Source organism: Pantherophis guttatus, chromosome 1, assembly GCF_059756535.1.
Source record: "Pantherophis guttatus breed Tessera chromosome 1, ASM5975653v1, whole genome shotgun sequence".
NCBI lineage: Eukaryota > Metazoa > Chordata > Lepidosauria > Squamata > Colubridae > Pantherophis > Pantherophis guttatus.
This window is the reverse complement of record NC_142063.1, coordinates 312610970-312627517: the sequence shown is the minus strand read 5'-3', so window position 1 is coordinate 312627517 and position 16548 is coordinate 312610970. Positions and strand designations below refer to the sequence as shown.

General features: G+C 35.7%; 1 protein-coding gene across 4 annotated transcripts in view; it reads left to right on the top strand.

Annotated features, from left to right (window-relative positions):
- The window catches only part of PSME4 (proteasome activator subunit 4), a 101461-nt gene that overhangs the window by 71143 nt on the left and 13770 nt on the right, over positions 1 to 16548 (top strand). For all 4 annotated transcript variants that reach the window (XM_087883289.1, XM_087883290.1, XM_034427379.3 and 1 more), the window contains 12 exons: positions 892 to 973; positions 4307 to 4460; positions 4783 to 4852; positions 6062 to 6187; positions 7081 to 7233; positions 8285 to 8389; positions 8821 to 8912; positions 9802 to 9933; positions 10111 to 10319; positions 10475 to 10560; positions 11720 to 11848; positions 14628 to 14783. In XM_087883289.1, the coding sequence (XP_087739415.1) occupies positions 892 to 973; positions 4307 to 4460; positions 4783 to 4852; positions 6062 to 6187; positions 7081 to 7233; positions 8285 to 8389; positions 8821 to 8912; positions 9802 to 9933; positions 10111 to 10319; positions 10475 to 10560; positions 11720 to 11848; positions 14628 to 14783 (1494 nt within the window). The remainder of the gene's footprint in view (positions 1 to 891; positions 974 to 4306; positions 4461 to 4782; positions 4853 to 6061; positions 6188 to 7080; positions 7234 to 8284; positions 8390 to 8820; positions 8913 to 9801; positions 9934 to 10110; positions 10320 to 10474; positions 10561 to 11719; positions 11849 to 14627; positions 14784 to 16548) is intronic.

The following is a 16548-nucleotide window of genomic DNA, read 5'->3' as shown; positions in this document are numbered from 1 at the left end:
TGGGGCTCCCCTTGAAGAGCACCCGGAGGCTCCAACTGGTCCAGAATGCAGCAGCGCGGGTAGTGACGGGAGCAGCATGGCGCTCCCATGTAACACCGCTCCTGCACGAGCTGCACTGGCTCCCAGTGGTCTTCCGGGTGTGCTTCAAGGTGTTGGTCATCACCTTTAAAGCGCTCCATGGCATCGGGCCTAGCTATCTTCGAGACCGCCTGCTGCTACCGACGACCTCCCATCGACCCGTGCGCTCCCACAGAGAGAGCCTCCTCAGGGTGCCATCAGCCAATCAATGTAGGCTGGTGACCCCCAGGGGGAGGGCCTTCTCTGTGGGGGCACCTACCCTCTGGAATCAGTTGCCCCCAGAGATAAGGAGAATCCAAGACCTCAGTGCCTTCCGCCGTGCCCTTAAAACCCACTTTTTCCAGCAAGCCGGGCTGGCTTAAGAAGAAATTTTTAAATGTTTTAAATTGGTTTGTGATTTTTAATTTTTGGGCCAAATTTATATATATTTTAATTGTTTTTTAATATTTATATTTCATGTTTTTAACTCTGGCTGTACACCGCCCTGAGTCCTTAGGGAGAAGGGCGGTATATAAATTGGAAATAAAATAAAATAAAAAAAATAAAATCTAAATGCTTATACATAAACACTGTAGAAATTAGAAAACCTGGATCTTTATATTGTTCTAACTTAAAAAAAAACCTAAATGAAGTAATTTTTTTTTACCCCAATTAATTTTATATGCTGACTACTTCAACATATAGTTGAACCTTACATACAACGTTTTTATATGTAGGGGAAAAGTCATGAAAAGAATGTGCCATCTTAACAGGATCTGTGTTTCTCCTTCCATTTGCTTAAATTTAAATGAGCTAACTCATTTTTCTGTGTAGATGGCAATCTCTGCTGTGGCTGGCATCCTTAAGCAGCTGAAAAGGCCCCACAAAAAGATGCTCATCTGTCCTTTCAAAATCAGTAAGTGCACTAAAGAAAAACAACGATCTTTCAATAATGACAATTTAAGTTAGTTAATGTTAAGGGAAATATGAGCTAAACATCTGCTAACTTGCAGTCTTTGTATCTGCCATCAATTTCTTCTGCCAAATGTTTCAACTATGTTATTTCTTTTTTAACTGACCACCATATCCACTGCAAATGTAGTTGATTTTCATAGTTAATAACATTAATTTTCCCATTGATGGTAAAATATTGAAGTGCTGCATCATGGAAGTATTCTATTGACTGGGGACAGAAATAGTGGGATTGTTGGTGCTCTTTGAGCTTGTTTGCTTGCAGACATTTTATGGTTTATCTCTATGTGCCTGTTGATGGCTGATTTGTCTGAATGTCAAGTTTCCAGGACCTCCATAGCATTTCTGGATTGGTGATCAGATGATCACCAATGTGGTGATGTGTGGCTGTAATAATATGTTGGTTGTTTCTAAAATGTTTTTGCTGTATAATAATGTTATCCTTTTCCAAATTTATCCGGTTCCAAATCAGGAAAACCCAACAGATTTACATCCACATTGCACCATCATAGCACACAAACCAATCAACTCCTCCTTCAAGAAGAAAAAAACAAATATAATCTGCAGCATATAATGTAAGGACTATAACAGCCACTATGTAGGACAGAAAACTAGCAGGATGTCCATGAACCCAGCTAGCAGTTAGAAGACATGATGAAAGCTACTTGCTTACAACACACAGACAGACTTAACCACAATTTCAACCGGGAAACTGAGCATCTTAGACCAAGCCAAATCTAAAAACTCTACAGAATTCCTGGACATTTGGCATTCAGACAGCTCTGTCATAAGAGAGATAAACTATATCTATGTACAATTCAAAAGAAACAATAAAAAAGGCTAAAAAGGAAACAAAAAGAACAGAACACATCCTCTCCAGCAGCCAATAAATAGGGTTAGCACCAGACAAACAAGCAGAAAACAAAACACTAATCAAGGACCTACCAAGGAGAAAACCACATCCCCACTAACATTGGCAGGGCACTTTACTGTATATAAACAGGAAGCAAACCCCACACTTACTTGCACTGATGATGTTACTTACTTGGCCAATGAAACATCTACAAGCAAGAAGCCAAGCTCTGAGAGCACCAAGGACTCCACGATTCCACCCTCAGCTACAGATTCTCTTCTATTGGAGATATTAAATATGGTAGTCAGTCTTATGATTTGATTTACTTAAATTTGCAGGCTGTGAGTTTGATTGTAACTTGTTTATTGTGGTCTCCTATTCCTCAAGTCTTACTAAAGTCCTCAGCGTTTATGTGAATCTTCAGTTCAGATGTTTGTAAAAAGTTGTCAAAGGGTTAATCCACTACTTATCAGCTAACTGACTTTCAGGATCCTGCAATCTGTTTTCTAAACTGATAGCATATTTTCATAATTTTAGTTCTAGAAAAAATGCTGATGGAAATAAGAATTAAGAACTTTTTTATGATTGAAATCGTTCTTTGATTGTTATCCTTGAGTACAGAAATGGCTATTACAATTTTTCCTACCAATTACCTGCCAAATCTGAGCTTCCCCAGCTTTCTAGGCATTTATCTTATACCAAGGAAGGATGAACAATCTAGTTTACAGCAACTAATTTATAGAAAAATGACTATTTTAATGGGTGTTTTATTGTGGTACTTGTTTTAGTTTTAAGAACATTAGTTAACATACTTTGGTTCCTACTGGGACTGTACTAGTTGTGTTGCTATTTGAAACAGATGCTTCATGGTTTTGGTTTTTTAAAAATATAATTATTCAGAATTGTGTGGATTGGTAACAGCTGGCAGTAATTTTGGGCAGCAATATGTCCTGAATAAAATAGGAATATCTTTTGGGCAGGATAGCATCTATCAAGATGAATATCCTGCCCAAAATACTGTATTTATTTCAAACAATACCCATTATTTTGGATAAAAATTTTTTTCACAGAAAATAAAATTATTAGGAAATTTATCTGGGCTGGGAAAAAAGCAAGAATAAAATTGTGATCACTACAGGACAGTAGATGTAGGGGAGGTTTTGGACTTCTGGCTTGGGAAAGAAAGAAAGAAAGAAAGAAAGAAAGAAAGAAAGAAAGAAAGAAAGAAAGAAAGAAGAAAGAAGGAAAGAGAAAGAAACAAAGAAACAAAGAAAAAGAAAGAAAAGAAAGAAAGAAAGAGAAGAGAAGAGAAGAGAAAAAAAGAAAAGAAAAGAAAAGAAAAAAAGAAAAGAAAAGAAAAGAAAAGAAAAGAAAAAAAGAAAGAAGCGGCCACCCTAGTGTGGATAAGAGATTGGGTCAATCTAAGAAATCAAAGAATCCTAACTTTGGAAGGACATGACCTACAAAGAGGGTGGCACGCCTTTATGTAGAACAAAAAGAACAAGACAAAAACATACTTTCATAGACATAAGATTAGAGAAGCATTAATACAAACATGGGAAGAAATTAGAAGGAAACAGTATATGAAAATCCCGAATTGGCTATCAACCACGGAAGCTATGATATATCCCAATACAATAGAGATTAGCAAAATGATTAGATATAAAGAGCTCCTAGACAATCAAGGAAAACTCAAAAGTAATCAGATCCTAGGTGAGCAGGGAATACATATCGACTGGTGGCCATACCTGCAGATACAATCCAGATACAAAAAAGACATAGAAGAATTTGGTATCGAGGTGGAAGCAAATCCATTAGACAAACTATTGGTGGGTCCAGAAAAAAAAGCGAAGAGGTATTGGAGTAAAATACAAAATTGGCTACAAGAATTAATTAATAATAAAATTGAATTGATTCCAGAAACTTTTCTCTTGGGAGTACTAAAGACTAAATACGACAAAAAACCAGGATATTTAATCATATACATACAGCAGCGAGAATAACGTATGCACAACAGTGGAAAGGAAACAATATACCACCAGAGGAATCCATTATTCAAAAAATATTCGATTGTGCCAAAATGAATAAACTAACATTAGAACTAAATGAAAAAGAGGATTCTGAATACTATACGGTGTGGGATAATTGGTACAGGTGGATTGATAACCGAATTAAAAATGGATAAAGACTAGTATAAAGTTTAAGATACATATATATATTTAGGAGCTATAGAATATACAGGAATAATTAACCTGTTTTGTGTGGGAAAAGTAACACTGTCTGATCGATTATGTATTGGAATTTTGGAAAATGAAAAAAACACAATAAAAAATTTTGAAAGAGAAAAAAAAGAAAAGAAAATAGGAATATCAAGCATCTACTGATAAATTTAAGAAGAAAAGCATTTTTCTCTTTCACAAACAGGTGGATCCCCACAGCCTTCTAATATCCAGGCAGGTGACAGATCTGATAACCAATGGCTGCATTATGAGAGTGCTAGTTTACCAAAGACTAAACAAAGTTGGGAGGCCTGCCATTTTGTGGAAAAAACACATTGGGGATACTACACTTGGCCTAAGTAAGTATTGGCTTCTGTCCTCCTGTCCTCTTCTATAGTGTGAAAGTCAGTAGAGTCAGTTCATAGCTTTCATTCAAGTTGCCTTACTGATGCAAACCTTGTCCTGCTTATGCTTGATTTGCTAGAGCAGTCATTTATTTCTTCCGCATATTAAATCCTTTACGCTTTCTATATTTGGTAATACAAAGGTTAGAAAGATGTGAATCTGAATTTGTACTTGCTAAATTGTGACTTTGAAACAGTGAACCAGGAAGTGGTACTTTTTATTTTGCCATTCAATATTGTTTTAAATTGTCTCACTTTTTTCCCTTACAATTTCTAGAAATATGGAAATCTATGCTTCTGCAGAAGAGCAACCAAAACTTGGGAGGAGTAGAAAGGAACTTTCAGAGGTGATGTTATATTTTAAAAATGTGCTCACAATTTCTCTTGGTCTGATATTTCACTTTCAGCATATACTTCCCCCCTTTGTTTTATAACCTTAGAGTGACTTAAATTATTCAAAGTTTTCTGAATTCCAGAGTACTGAAATTCAAATGCACATAATAATATGTTAATAGAATCAATTATGTGCTTGGATTGTACAGCCCTAGTGCTTATATCAAAATACAGTATGAAGAAATTATTATGTGAATCATCATAGATGTATCTCCTGACTCTTTATATCTTTGTGCCTAATATATAATAATATTTTCTGTTTGCCTGGAATCTATTCACACAATGAACAGGCAGCTAAAAAGTAACGGTGTTTGGAGAAATCATGTGGTTTTGCATACATGTGTCAGTCTACATTAGGAAAAATGAATTTACTTTTGATTTTTTTAAAGTGAGAGTTAAATATCTTAAGCACTGGTATAATAGTGATTTCTTTGAAATATGATTTCCAATTACCTGAATTCCTAAACTGGCTATTGTTCTTATTACCATTTATATATGGAAGTTTTTGATTGGATTCTTTCCAGAAGGTTTTTTTTCCAGGGTGGGGGTGGGGTGGGGGTTCAATTTACCATAGTGTCACACTGATTTCTGCAGCACATTAATAAGTCCCTTCTCAGGTCACAAATTCTTTGAATTGGGAATAGGAAGATGAGGTATAAAAATATTTATTCAATTTTAGTTTTCTATAGAAAACGAGATCATATTCACAATTGCAAAACTGTATGTCTCACTTATTTTGGCCATGTCATGTGAGGGAACTCACTGGAGAAAGCAATTATATTTGGAAGACTTAGTGATAAAAGGAAACCAGCCCACGAAAGAACACAGTGACTGGACATCATTAAAGTGACACCAGCCAGAGCATAGAAAAACTCAAGTAGTCCAAGATCAGAAGATGTGGAGAGACCTGGTCCCTAGAATCCCCCAAGAGTCTGAATGGATGACATCATCATCAGCACCATAGAAAATGAGAGCATGAGGTGTTCTAAGGCTGACAATTAAAGAACAGTTTGTTCTTGCAAGAATTTATCAGTTATACATTTTTTCAGGTTTTCTGATCTAAAGATTAAAGTATCTAATTATGGGGTCCATATATATTTTTCCAACAGATATGGTAAGCAATTTCTAATTCTATTTATATTATTGTTTATTTTATTTTATAGGCAGAGCAAGTCATTTATGATCACTTTTCTGATCCTAATTTTGTTGAGCAGTTAATCAAGTTTCTTTCTTTAGAAGACAGAAAAGGAAAAGATAAATTTAATCCACGAAGGTTTTGCCTCTTTAAGGTAAATGATTATCTAATATTTTGTTTCTTTTCTAGGAAATATGTTGAGCCATGTATAAAGCTGTTTAACAAAAAATCCATGCAGTTAAGCCTTTGTGATTGTTCTATCACAAATATTGCTCTGATTCTGGGGTTTATCAAAATTTTATCAATCATAATTTATAAAAAAGTTCTGCCTCAAGTGCCCTTCTTTACACACTGTTCTTTCCGGCTTGTATACAGCCAGAGTTTTCCATTCTGTCAAGATTGGAGAAATTTAGTTTAATGGCAGATAAGACAAGATAATAAGAAAGTCTGATCAACTGCCACGCTATTGAAACCAATCCATCATATTCAGTGTATTGCCTTCTGTAAGACTTTCATAATGAGAGCCATTTAGAATGGTTGCAAAACTAACATAAAAACTACCTTCTCACATATAACATGCAGGCACACTCATTTGTTCATTTACACTACACTCAGTTTAGCTTGTGTAAAGGCAGTGAGGTTTTCTGATACAGTTTCATTGTTTTATAATTTCCCTCACATCTTAATAATCAAATTTTCAGACTTATGTGGAATTGTGGAAATGTGGTTTCCAGATTATAATTTAGGGACAATGGTAAAATGTACTACTTTTTTCTAAAGCTTTTCAGTGCTTTTCTCTTAATAATGGTTTGTATATCATTTAACTTTGAAAATGGTAGGCCCAATTAGTGTTTATGGTAAATTGCATTAAAAAGGCATTAAATATATGCAGAACACTTGTGACTTGGAAAAATTCCTTTCCCTCTAATTACTGTTGATATTCAACATTTTAAAACATATTTATCATTTTAGAACAATTTAGCCCGTTTTGTAAATGTAATAAGAAGCATTAAGGCTTAAAATCAAATTTGTGTATTATTTCTCTAGGGTCTGTTCAGAAATTTTGATGATACCTTCTTACCTATATTGAAACCACACTTGGAACGTCTTGCTGAAGATTCCCATGAAAGTCCTCAACGCTGTGTGGCTGAAATTATAGCTGGTTTGATAAGAGGGTCTAAACACTGGACGTTTGAAAAGGTAGAGCACATTTCTATGAATTTTGCAAATATATTTGATTCAGATCTTATATATACCAGAATTATTCTGAATTACTGAAGAAAAGTATGTTTTCCTTTGCCTGGAATAGGTGGTTTTCATGTACATACTGTGTTTCCCCGAAAATAAGACCCTGTCTTATATCTTTTTGAACCCTGAAATAAGCGCTTGGTCTTATTGCCATGCGCTCAAAAGCCCGATTGGGCTTATTATTAGGGGATGTCTTATTATGGGGGAAACAGGGTATATTGATCTGAGGGATTTATTACATAAATACTTGAACGTTTTATATATGTGTGTGGCCCTTGACAGATTTTTAAAAAGGTTACTTGTGACCCATCCTTGAATTTACGACTGCTGCACCAATCCAGGGTCACATGATCGCTCTCTCTCCTACACACACACACTCTCTCTCTCTCACACACACACACACACACACACACACACACACACACGTGTGTGTGTGTTTAATTTCAAACACACATTTCTTTAGTAACTTTTTTTTAATCTGTTGTAACTTTGAACAGTCATTAAACAATATTTTTAATTTGGATGTTTCTATTGTTTTTATTGTTTAAAATATTTTTGGTATTTTAATTGTAATATTTTTTTCGAATCGTAAGCTGCCCAGGGTCATTGATTGAAATGGGCGGCTATCGAAATTAGACAAATGAACCAATCAAAAGTTACTCTCCCTCTCAGTCCCAGGAAGCAGGCAATGGCACTTCCATGAAAACAGCAGGGACTTTTCCAGGAGTAAAGATTGATTTGAAGGCACACACACATCTAAATAATTAGTTTGAAATTAGGGATGTTTAAATATGGAACAGATATTTCGGTCTTGCTTTCTGAACTACAGTATTAACACAGCCTATGCTTTCAGTATGTGGTGTTTTTTGGTTCCTTTAAAACTAAGGTGTATGAATTCTGACCGAAATAGACTTTGCTTATATGTATTCCACTCTATAAAAACAAAATTGTTTGGAATTGCAGGTGCCTTGTATTACATTGTTTTTCTCATCATTATGTATAGGTGGAGAATCTTTGGAAAGTTCTCTGTCCACTTCTTAGGACAGCTTTATCCAATATTACAGTAGAAACTTACAATGATTGGGGGACATGTATAGCAACATCATGTGTAAGTCTTGTATATTATTTTTCACTCTGCCATGTTATGAAAGCATTCTCCATTCTTCTAACAGTGGCTTTGTCTGTGAATATGGGGAAAATAGGCTATACTGAAAATAGATTATAGCTTTTGACTATTCTAATTTTAGTTTTTATCTAGAAAGAGGAATGGAAATTCTTTTATAATGATTTGTTACATTGATTATATATATGTATGTTCAGAATTCTAATACTGTAGAGGTTTTATTTTGAAGAATTTTTTGTTGGGTTTGGGTTAGGGTAACTATGGAATTTATTGAAAAAGCATAGTTATGTTATAAATGCACAGTGAAATACAGTATCAATGTTTGATGCTGAAATGTCTCCCAGCAAGTTACATTAAGATTTATGTTTTGAGGAAATGATTTTGCCCCTTTTTCCTTTAAAAAAATATAAATACAGGAGAGCAGAGATCCCAGGAAATTGCACTGGTTGTTTGAATTATTATTGGAGTCGCCACTGAATGGTGAAGGAGGATCATTTGTTGATGCATGGTAAGGAAAAAAACATTTTCTCATTTATTAGTCAAAGCATGGATGAAAATAGAACATTTATTTGTGCTTGCTATGCTTTTAACAATATGATAATAATCAGAATAGCAGTTGAGTTGCCATGCATACAGTTAGAACAATTAATCAGTGGAACAACTTGCCTCCAGAAGTTGTGAATTCGCCAACACTGGAAATTTTTAAGAAGTGACTGGATAACCATTTATCTGAAATGGTATAGGGTTTCCTGCCTGTGCAGGGGGTTGGACTAGAAGACCTCCAAGGTCCTTTCCGACCCTGTTATTTCTGATATTCTGTTATAAGTGATTATAGCAGCTATTTAGGTGGCTATGGAAAATATGCTTAAATCTTATTGATTTGCTTAGCAACATTTTAAGCAAAAGTTGTTGACACCCACTGGTCCTGATGTCTTTATATTTGTATCTTTTGGTCACCATCTGAGTATAGTTGATAAAAATCAGCAAGATTTTTCAGAAAGTTAGGGTAGATAGTTAAGCATTTACAGTTACTGTTATATCAGGAGCTAGATATTTCTTCCCTTAAGTGTACACTACAGTGACAGAGTGTATTTACACTTATATGTACATGCAAAAAATTATAATGCTATGTACATAATAAATACTAATACAGGTTAGAACCCAAAATTGAATAGTTCATTTGCTTGATGTAAGTTCTGATATGATCAACTTTTTAAAAACACATGGCATAGTGGCTAATTAGCCCACTCTTCACTAGCTAAACATAGAATCACTGTCTTTTTTATAAACAAGAGCAGGGTAAGGCATTTGGATTTTGCCTTATCTTTGCAGAAGATGGAAGTACACTTTTGAAGGCACCATCACTTCACTAACTTTTTCTTCTTTTTACCTTCTAGTCGTCTGTATGTTTTGCAAGGGGGCCTTGCGCAACAAGAATGGCGAGTGCCAGAACTGCTGCACAGATTGCTGAAATACCTAGAGCCTAAGCTCACCCAAGTTTATAAAAATGTCAGAGAGAGGATAGGAAGGTTAGTATTAAGACTACACTACGTCATATGTTTTTCAACCTTTAGATATCCCAGAAAATTGTCATTTTGTTTATATGTACTCCAGAAATAAGAACAAGGCAAAGTGATTTGGTTAGTTTGAATTCAGTCTTTAAGGCATGAAACTAAATTAAAAGTGCGTTCTTGTGTTTTATGCAGTGTTTTGACATACATCTTCATGATAGATATTTCTTTACCAAATACTGCACTAACAAAGTCTCCCCGTGTCCATGACTTCACTTCTCGAATACTTGAAAAACTCAAACCTCTTATGGAAGTGGATGAAGAAATTCAGAATCATGTTTTGGAAGAAAATGGAGTTGGAGAGGAAGATGAACGAACTCAGGGCATTAAACTACTGAAAACTAGTAGGTGCTTGTGTTAAATGTGTGAGAACCTAAATAAATATTCACTGGTGGTGAAATGCCATTTAAAGGAAAAATTGTTCAGAAGAGATGAAGTTGTGTTTTGTTCTTTGTCTTTGAATTGAGAAATATGCTTGTCTGTTTTTTTTACTTGACAGTTCTAAAGTGGTTGATGGCAAGTGCAGGGAGAGCTTTTTCTACAGCTGTTACAGAACAGCTTCAGCTTTTGCCATTGTTTTTCAAGGTATGTAGTTTGATATACAGCTTGATTTGTTTAGATGACAAGGGTGCTTTTCCAGTAACACTTAACATTTTAATAATGTGTGAATGAGACTTCATTTAAACAAATAGCATGTACAGAAAGTCAGGCCACATAGACAACCCATTATACAAATTACATTAAATGTTTGAATTGGTTGCCATTTCTTCTAAACATTTCCTTATTCATTTGATGCATAACCTTTGAAAACACTGCAGGGAAATCTTTTAAAGATTGCCACTTTAGGATGCAGACTTCCAGCTGTTGGTCCTGCTCACATTGGTTTTAGTTTCAAGTCTATGCAAAAAGGTTGCTTACTATGGAAATTTCAAAACATCCCAGACATAATAAAAAACATAATATTTGAGAATGCATGTCTGAAATAAGGTGTTTTGCTTGTACCTATTAGTATTATCCTTGCTTTTTAAATCTCTTCTCATGTAATTATGAGTTTCCAGATTTTGATTGGATATTTTCATATTGACAGATACCTGTGTGAATTAACTATTTAGAGTCACTAACTACAGTTAAATTTTTTTAGCTATATTTTAATGACATACTAGTTTGAATTGCTTTCTGCATATTGCAGAAATATTTTATATTTTAGTCCATCCCAGTACAGCTAGTCCTTGATTTACAACAGTTCATTTAGTGACCATTCGAAATTACAACAGCACTGAAAAAAGTGATTTAGGATTGTTTTTCACACTTACAACCATTGCAACATCCCCATGGCCATGTGATTAAAATACAGATGCTTGGCAATTGACTCATATTTATGACAGTTGCAGTGTTTCTGGGTCATCAGATCACCTTTTGCGACCTTCTGACAAGCCAGAGTCAATTAATAACCGTGTTTTTAAGTTAACAACTGCAATTATTCGCTTAACAACTGTGTCAAGAAAAGTCATAAAATGGGGAAAAATCACTTAACAACTGTCTTACTTAGCAACAGAAATTTTGGGCTGAATTGTGGTTGTAAATTGAGGACTATCTGTGTAGCATTTTAGGAGTTTTAGCTTCTTTATTAATTATATTAGTTTTCTTAGAGAGTTTAAATTGCAGTTTCTCAATGCGTCTTGCATTTATTCAGTTTCAAGACTTCATTAGTTGCTACTAACCTTTCATCTACTTGTTTCCACAGATTGCGCCTGTAGAAAATGATCATAGCTATGATGAATTGAAGAGAGATGCTAAAATGTGCTTATCATTAATGTCTCAGGGATTGCTATATCCTCAACAAGTGCCTTTGGTACTTCAGGTGCTAAAACAAGTATGTGATACTTTTTAAACTGATTTTCTAAACAGCATAATTATATATATTTAATCTTGTGTTAGTAGTTTTTTTGATATCAGTGCTGAAAAACTGTTAGCAAACATATTTGATCTGAATACACAAGAGACTGCAAAGTTTTTGTTGATTATCGAAATACCTGAAATATAATAGAATATTGTATAGGGAAACATATCTATGGCATATATTCTCTGGGTTTTAGTGCATTTCAGCTAGCAATACAAAAATAGAGAACATCTGTAGCCCAAACCTTGTCTGACTTCATAGAATTCCTCTGATAATGAGATTGTAACTCAGTGAATACTTTGGGACGTATTATATTATAATAATAATATAATAATAATATTATAATTCCTTGTGTGTCCAATCACACTTGGCCAATAAAGAATTCTATCATATTCACATGAGTAACCCATTGTAAAATTATTAACCTTTTCTGACAGGAATGAAGCAATTCACTTAGTTGAATTATAATAAAGGACAAACATATCCCTACTGAAGTGTCAAATCTCTGTTTTGGGAAAAAGGTTGTCCTTTGCAGCAGGAAATAGGTCACTTTAAACAAACCCATCGACAACTAAATATCACAGGTGTTGTCTGTGATAAGTGGAAAAATAATCATGCTTTGATATTCAGATTGCCATGATGTAATCCCCAAAATGGGTTCTTGTGTTCAGTTAGATTTGCTCTTCAATTTTCTCCAACAACACTGTAGGCCAGGGGTGTCAAACTCATGGCCCGCAGGCCAGATGCATCATGAGCTACCCCAGTTTTAGCAAAGGGGGGAAAAGTTACAATACATCATGTGACAACGTGTTGTCGCAAATTTGACACCCCTCCTCTATGCATCTCTTGCATTTCATGTCCCTGGACTTCCTGTTGTGGCCCAGGCCCAAGTAGTCAGTATTAAAGCAAACAGTTCGAAAACAAACAGACTTTATTAGAACAGCTGAGAATTAACTCATTCTCAGCGTAGTCCAAACTAAATCAAACAAAGTCTTCATAAAGTCTTATCACCAACCTTGGTATAATTAGGCAAACTGCCAAAAGCTTCTCTTGGCAAAAGTTCAGAAACAGAGGATGCTGAGCAAGATAAGAGCCAAGTTTATCAATGTTGTTTTCCGACAAAAAACCCAAGAGCTGTTGCTGATCTTTTAAGCCTTATGGAAGGGGCCAATCATCTCTTGGCCTTACTCCTGAGTTGTCTGCTTTGCTTTAGCTGCTCTTGCCTTCTGGCAGCTCTTCTCATATGTGCACTAGGAATAGGCTCCTCCTGTTCCTCTGCCTCTCTACTGTCAGCTTCTGGAGGCTCCGGAGTCCGCATATCACTCCCCGATGGCCCTGGCCCCATCTCTGCCTCCGACGTAGAGCCCTCATCTGGGCCTTCCCCAGCCTCCAGGACTGGACCATGTTCTTCCTCAGCCTCATCACCTCCTCAGCCTCGTCTGACTCCGCTGCCAGCTTGGCAGGCTGCTGGCGGACCACAACACTTCCTCAGAAGACCAAGAATCCAGAATCAACACACACTGAGAGTCCATATAGGGGCAATCCAGCCTAATTTATCCATTCCATTACTTGCCCATTATAGGACATGGCCAAAGCATCCTTTGACCCCATCCAATCAGATTCTCAGGAAAACCCTCAGGGACCTCAGAGTCCCCTAGTTTTTGGGAACAGACCACGGGTGAAATCCAGCAGGTTCTGACTAGTTCTGGAGAACCAGTAGCGGAAATTTTGAGTAGTTCGGAGAACCGGCAAATACCACCTCTGGCTGGCCCCAGAGTGGGGTGGGAATGGAGATTTTACAATATCCTTCCACCTGGAGTGGGGACGGAATGGGGATTTGCAGTACCCTTTCCCTGTCATGCCCACCAAGCCACACCACATCCACCAAGCCACGCCCACAGAACCGATAGTAAAAAAATTTGGATTTCACCATTGGAAGAGACCTATCTAATAAGTCTAATTCTAAGTACTAACTGCTCTTTCAGCAACCATTTGAAATTATGACAGTACTGAAAAAGGAGATTTAAGACTCCATAGTCATGTGATCACAATTCTGGTGCATTGCAACTAGGACAATCATGGTGTTCCACGGTCACGTGATCACCATTTGCGACCTTCACAGCCAGCTTCTGAAAAGCAGTCAATGGGGAAGCTGACAGACCGTCACAAGTCACAGTCACCTGATGTTATACTTAATGGCCATGGGTGAGCACTTAATGACTGCAGCCAGAATTGACATTATAAGACATTATGGTAATGTGATATATCACTTTATGACATCGCTTAGCAGTGAAGTTGCCAGTTCCAACTGCAGCTTGTAAATGTGGACTACTATAAGCAATCTTTCTTAACAAATTCAACCTGGTCAAAGGAGGGGAAAATATGTTGAAAGACAAAGGAAATTGTAATTTATATGTTTGGGGGCATGTACTCCTTACACTGTAGCAGGTTAAGGACTGACATCGTAGAGCAGAGGTGTGCAATTGTTTTCATGTTTAAGGTTACACTTAGCCTTTGAGGGGGAAGGGAAAACAAGTAGAGGAGAGAGAGATTAGCGGTAATCTGTGAGATGAAAAATTGTTTGGAATTTCAAGCATATTAACTACAAAATGTTTAAAAATCATCAACTATTATAGATGAATTCTGAAATATAATTTTGGAAATCAACAGTTTGATTTAGGCTGTATTCTACTTTACTTTTCTAATTTCTGTGGTTTTATTATTTTGGACTCTTCTTTTTATCTTTTTATAGATTGCAAAGAGTAATTCCTGGCATGCTAGATATACTGTGCTAACCTACCTCCAGACTATGGTATTTTATAATCTTTTTATCTTCTTAAACAATGAAGAAGCTGTGAACAACATCAGATGGCTGGTTATAAAACTATTGGAAGATGAACAGCTTGAGGTGAACACATTCTTGTGCTCCTACTTTTTTTTTTTTTTTACAATTTGTGAAATATTTATTTGTGGAATAAATGTGGAACCATAGGCTTGGATATGATACGTGTGCTTGGTGAGCAAATTAAACACAATCCATGATGATTTGCTATAGCAGTCCAATATTTTCTTATTATTGCTCTTCCTAAATGATAGTTCATCACAATTTTAACTAGTAACCTCTCCATTGCTCAGTAAAAGTTTTCCAGCACTGGCTATACATTTATTCCTTAATGATCCATTAGGTTTTAGATTTAAAAAGAATATTTTTTGTGAGTACTAAGTCTTAAAAGAAATATATGTTTAACTTAGTAAGAATTGAAATCAGTGACTAAAGATGCTTATCACTGAGTATATTATTATACTCTTAATATATACTGAGTATATATTATATACTTGTTCTGATATGCTTTGCTTTGTACTAGTACCAAATACTATTTAATTATTATATAGTTAGATGAAATACCCTTGCTTATCACATTCCACCTGCTGATACCAGATAATAAAATGTTGTATGAAATAGGTATTGGAGATGTAACAGTTTTCTCAATGCAATCCCTTCTAAAGGGATACAGTCAAAATTCATAAGGATGCTACTTCTTGGTACCCAGATGTGTAGAAGATTCCTTTTGAAGATGAGAAGCGGAACAGATCTCATTAAAGCAGTTCTGAATTTGATTTTGCCATCCTGATATATTGTTTATACTGCAAGCCATCCTTCATCTGCCTTGAGCTTGCAAGATAAATTTTATTCCTTTGTCTAATTGAAGTAAAGTCTAATCAAAGATTGTGGATTTTCCACTTAATATTTAGTCTCGACTAGCAATGAGAAAGCTCTGTTGGAAATAAAATAGGAGTGTTAGTGCCACACTAATGCAAGATCTTCTGTGCAATTGTCGATAATAAGAAATTAATTCAATACTTCAGGTCCTTTTGTCATGCCTGTTAATCAAACTGATGTAAAATTTTGATGAAACTTTTGATGGAAAATATTTTTCCATATTTGTTATCCTGTTTTACAATTGTGCTTAATTTTGTCACTGTAAGAATAACACTACTGCTTCTGACAAAAGTATTAATATCTATCAATATGGGGCCATATACTTTATGGATGTCAGAGTTTGAAAAAAAAAACAAATTTATAAGTAACATTGAAATTTGAAATATTCAGTTCTTATTCCAGTGCTAGATAATCAGGCAGGCTCCTGAAACTGCCCTTTAAAACACTCATAAATAAAAGAGAGCAATTTACTCTCTTTTATATTTATTTAGAGGTGTCCTCACTTAACAACCAATTGTTCAGCAGAAGTTCAAAGTTATGGCAGTGCTGAATGAATGGTAATTATATTCTGTTCTTGAAGTTACAGCCATTTCAGTGCCCCAGGCATGTAATCAAAATTTAACTGCTTGGCAGCCCACCTGTACTTACAACCACAGGGGCGCTTCAGCACCCCCACCTATCACTCATCCATATCATTCCCGTTTTGACTGCCAGGCAGTCCTCTGCCAACCCTGCTTCCCCCTGGCACTGACCCTCATCTGACCTTCGCCATTTTCTCCTTCCTCCTGCTGGTCTAGGATTCATGTGCTGGTTTATTTATTTATTTATTTATTTTTCATATTTGTATACCGCCCTACTGCCGAAGGACTCAGGGCGGTGAACAGCCATAATAAATACAAATACATATAGAAGTTAAAAACTATTAAGAAACAGATTAAGTAATTTAGGCTCA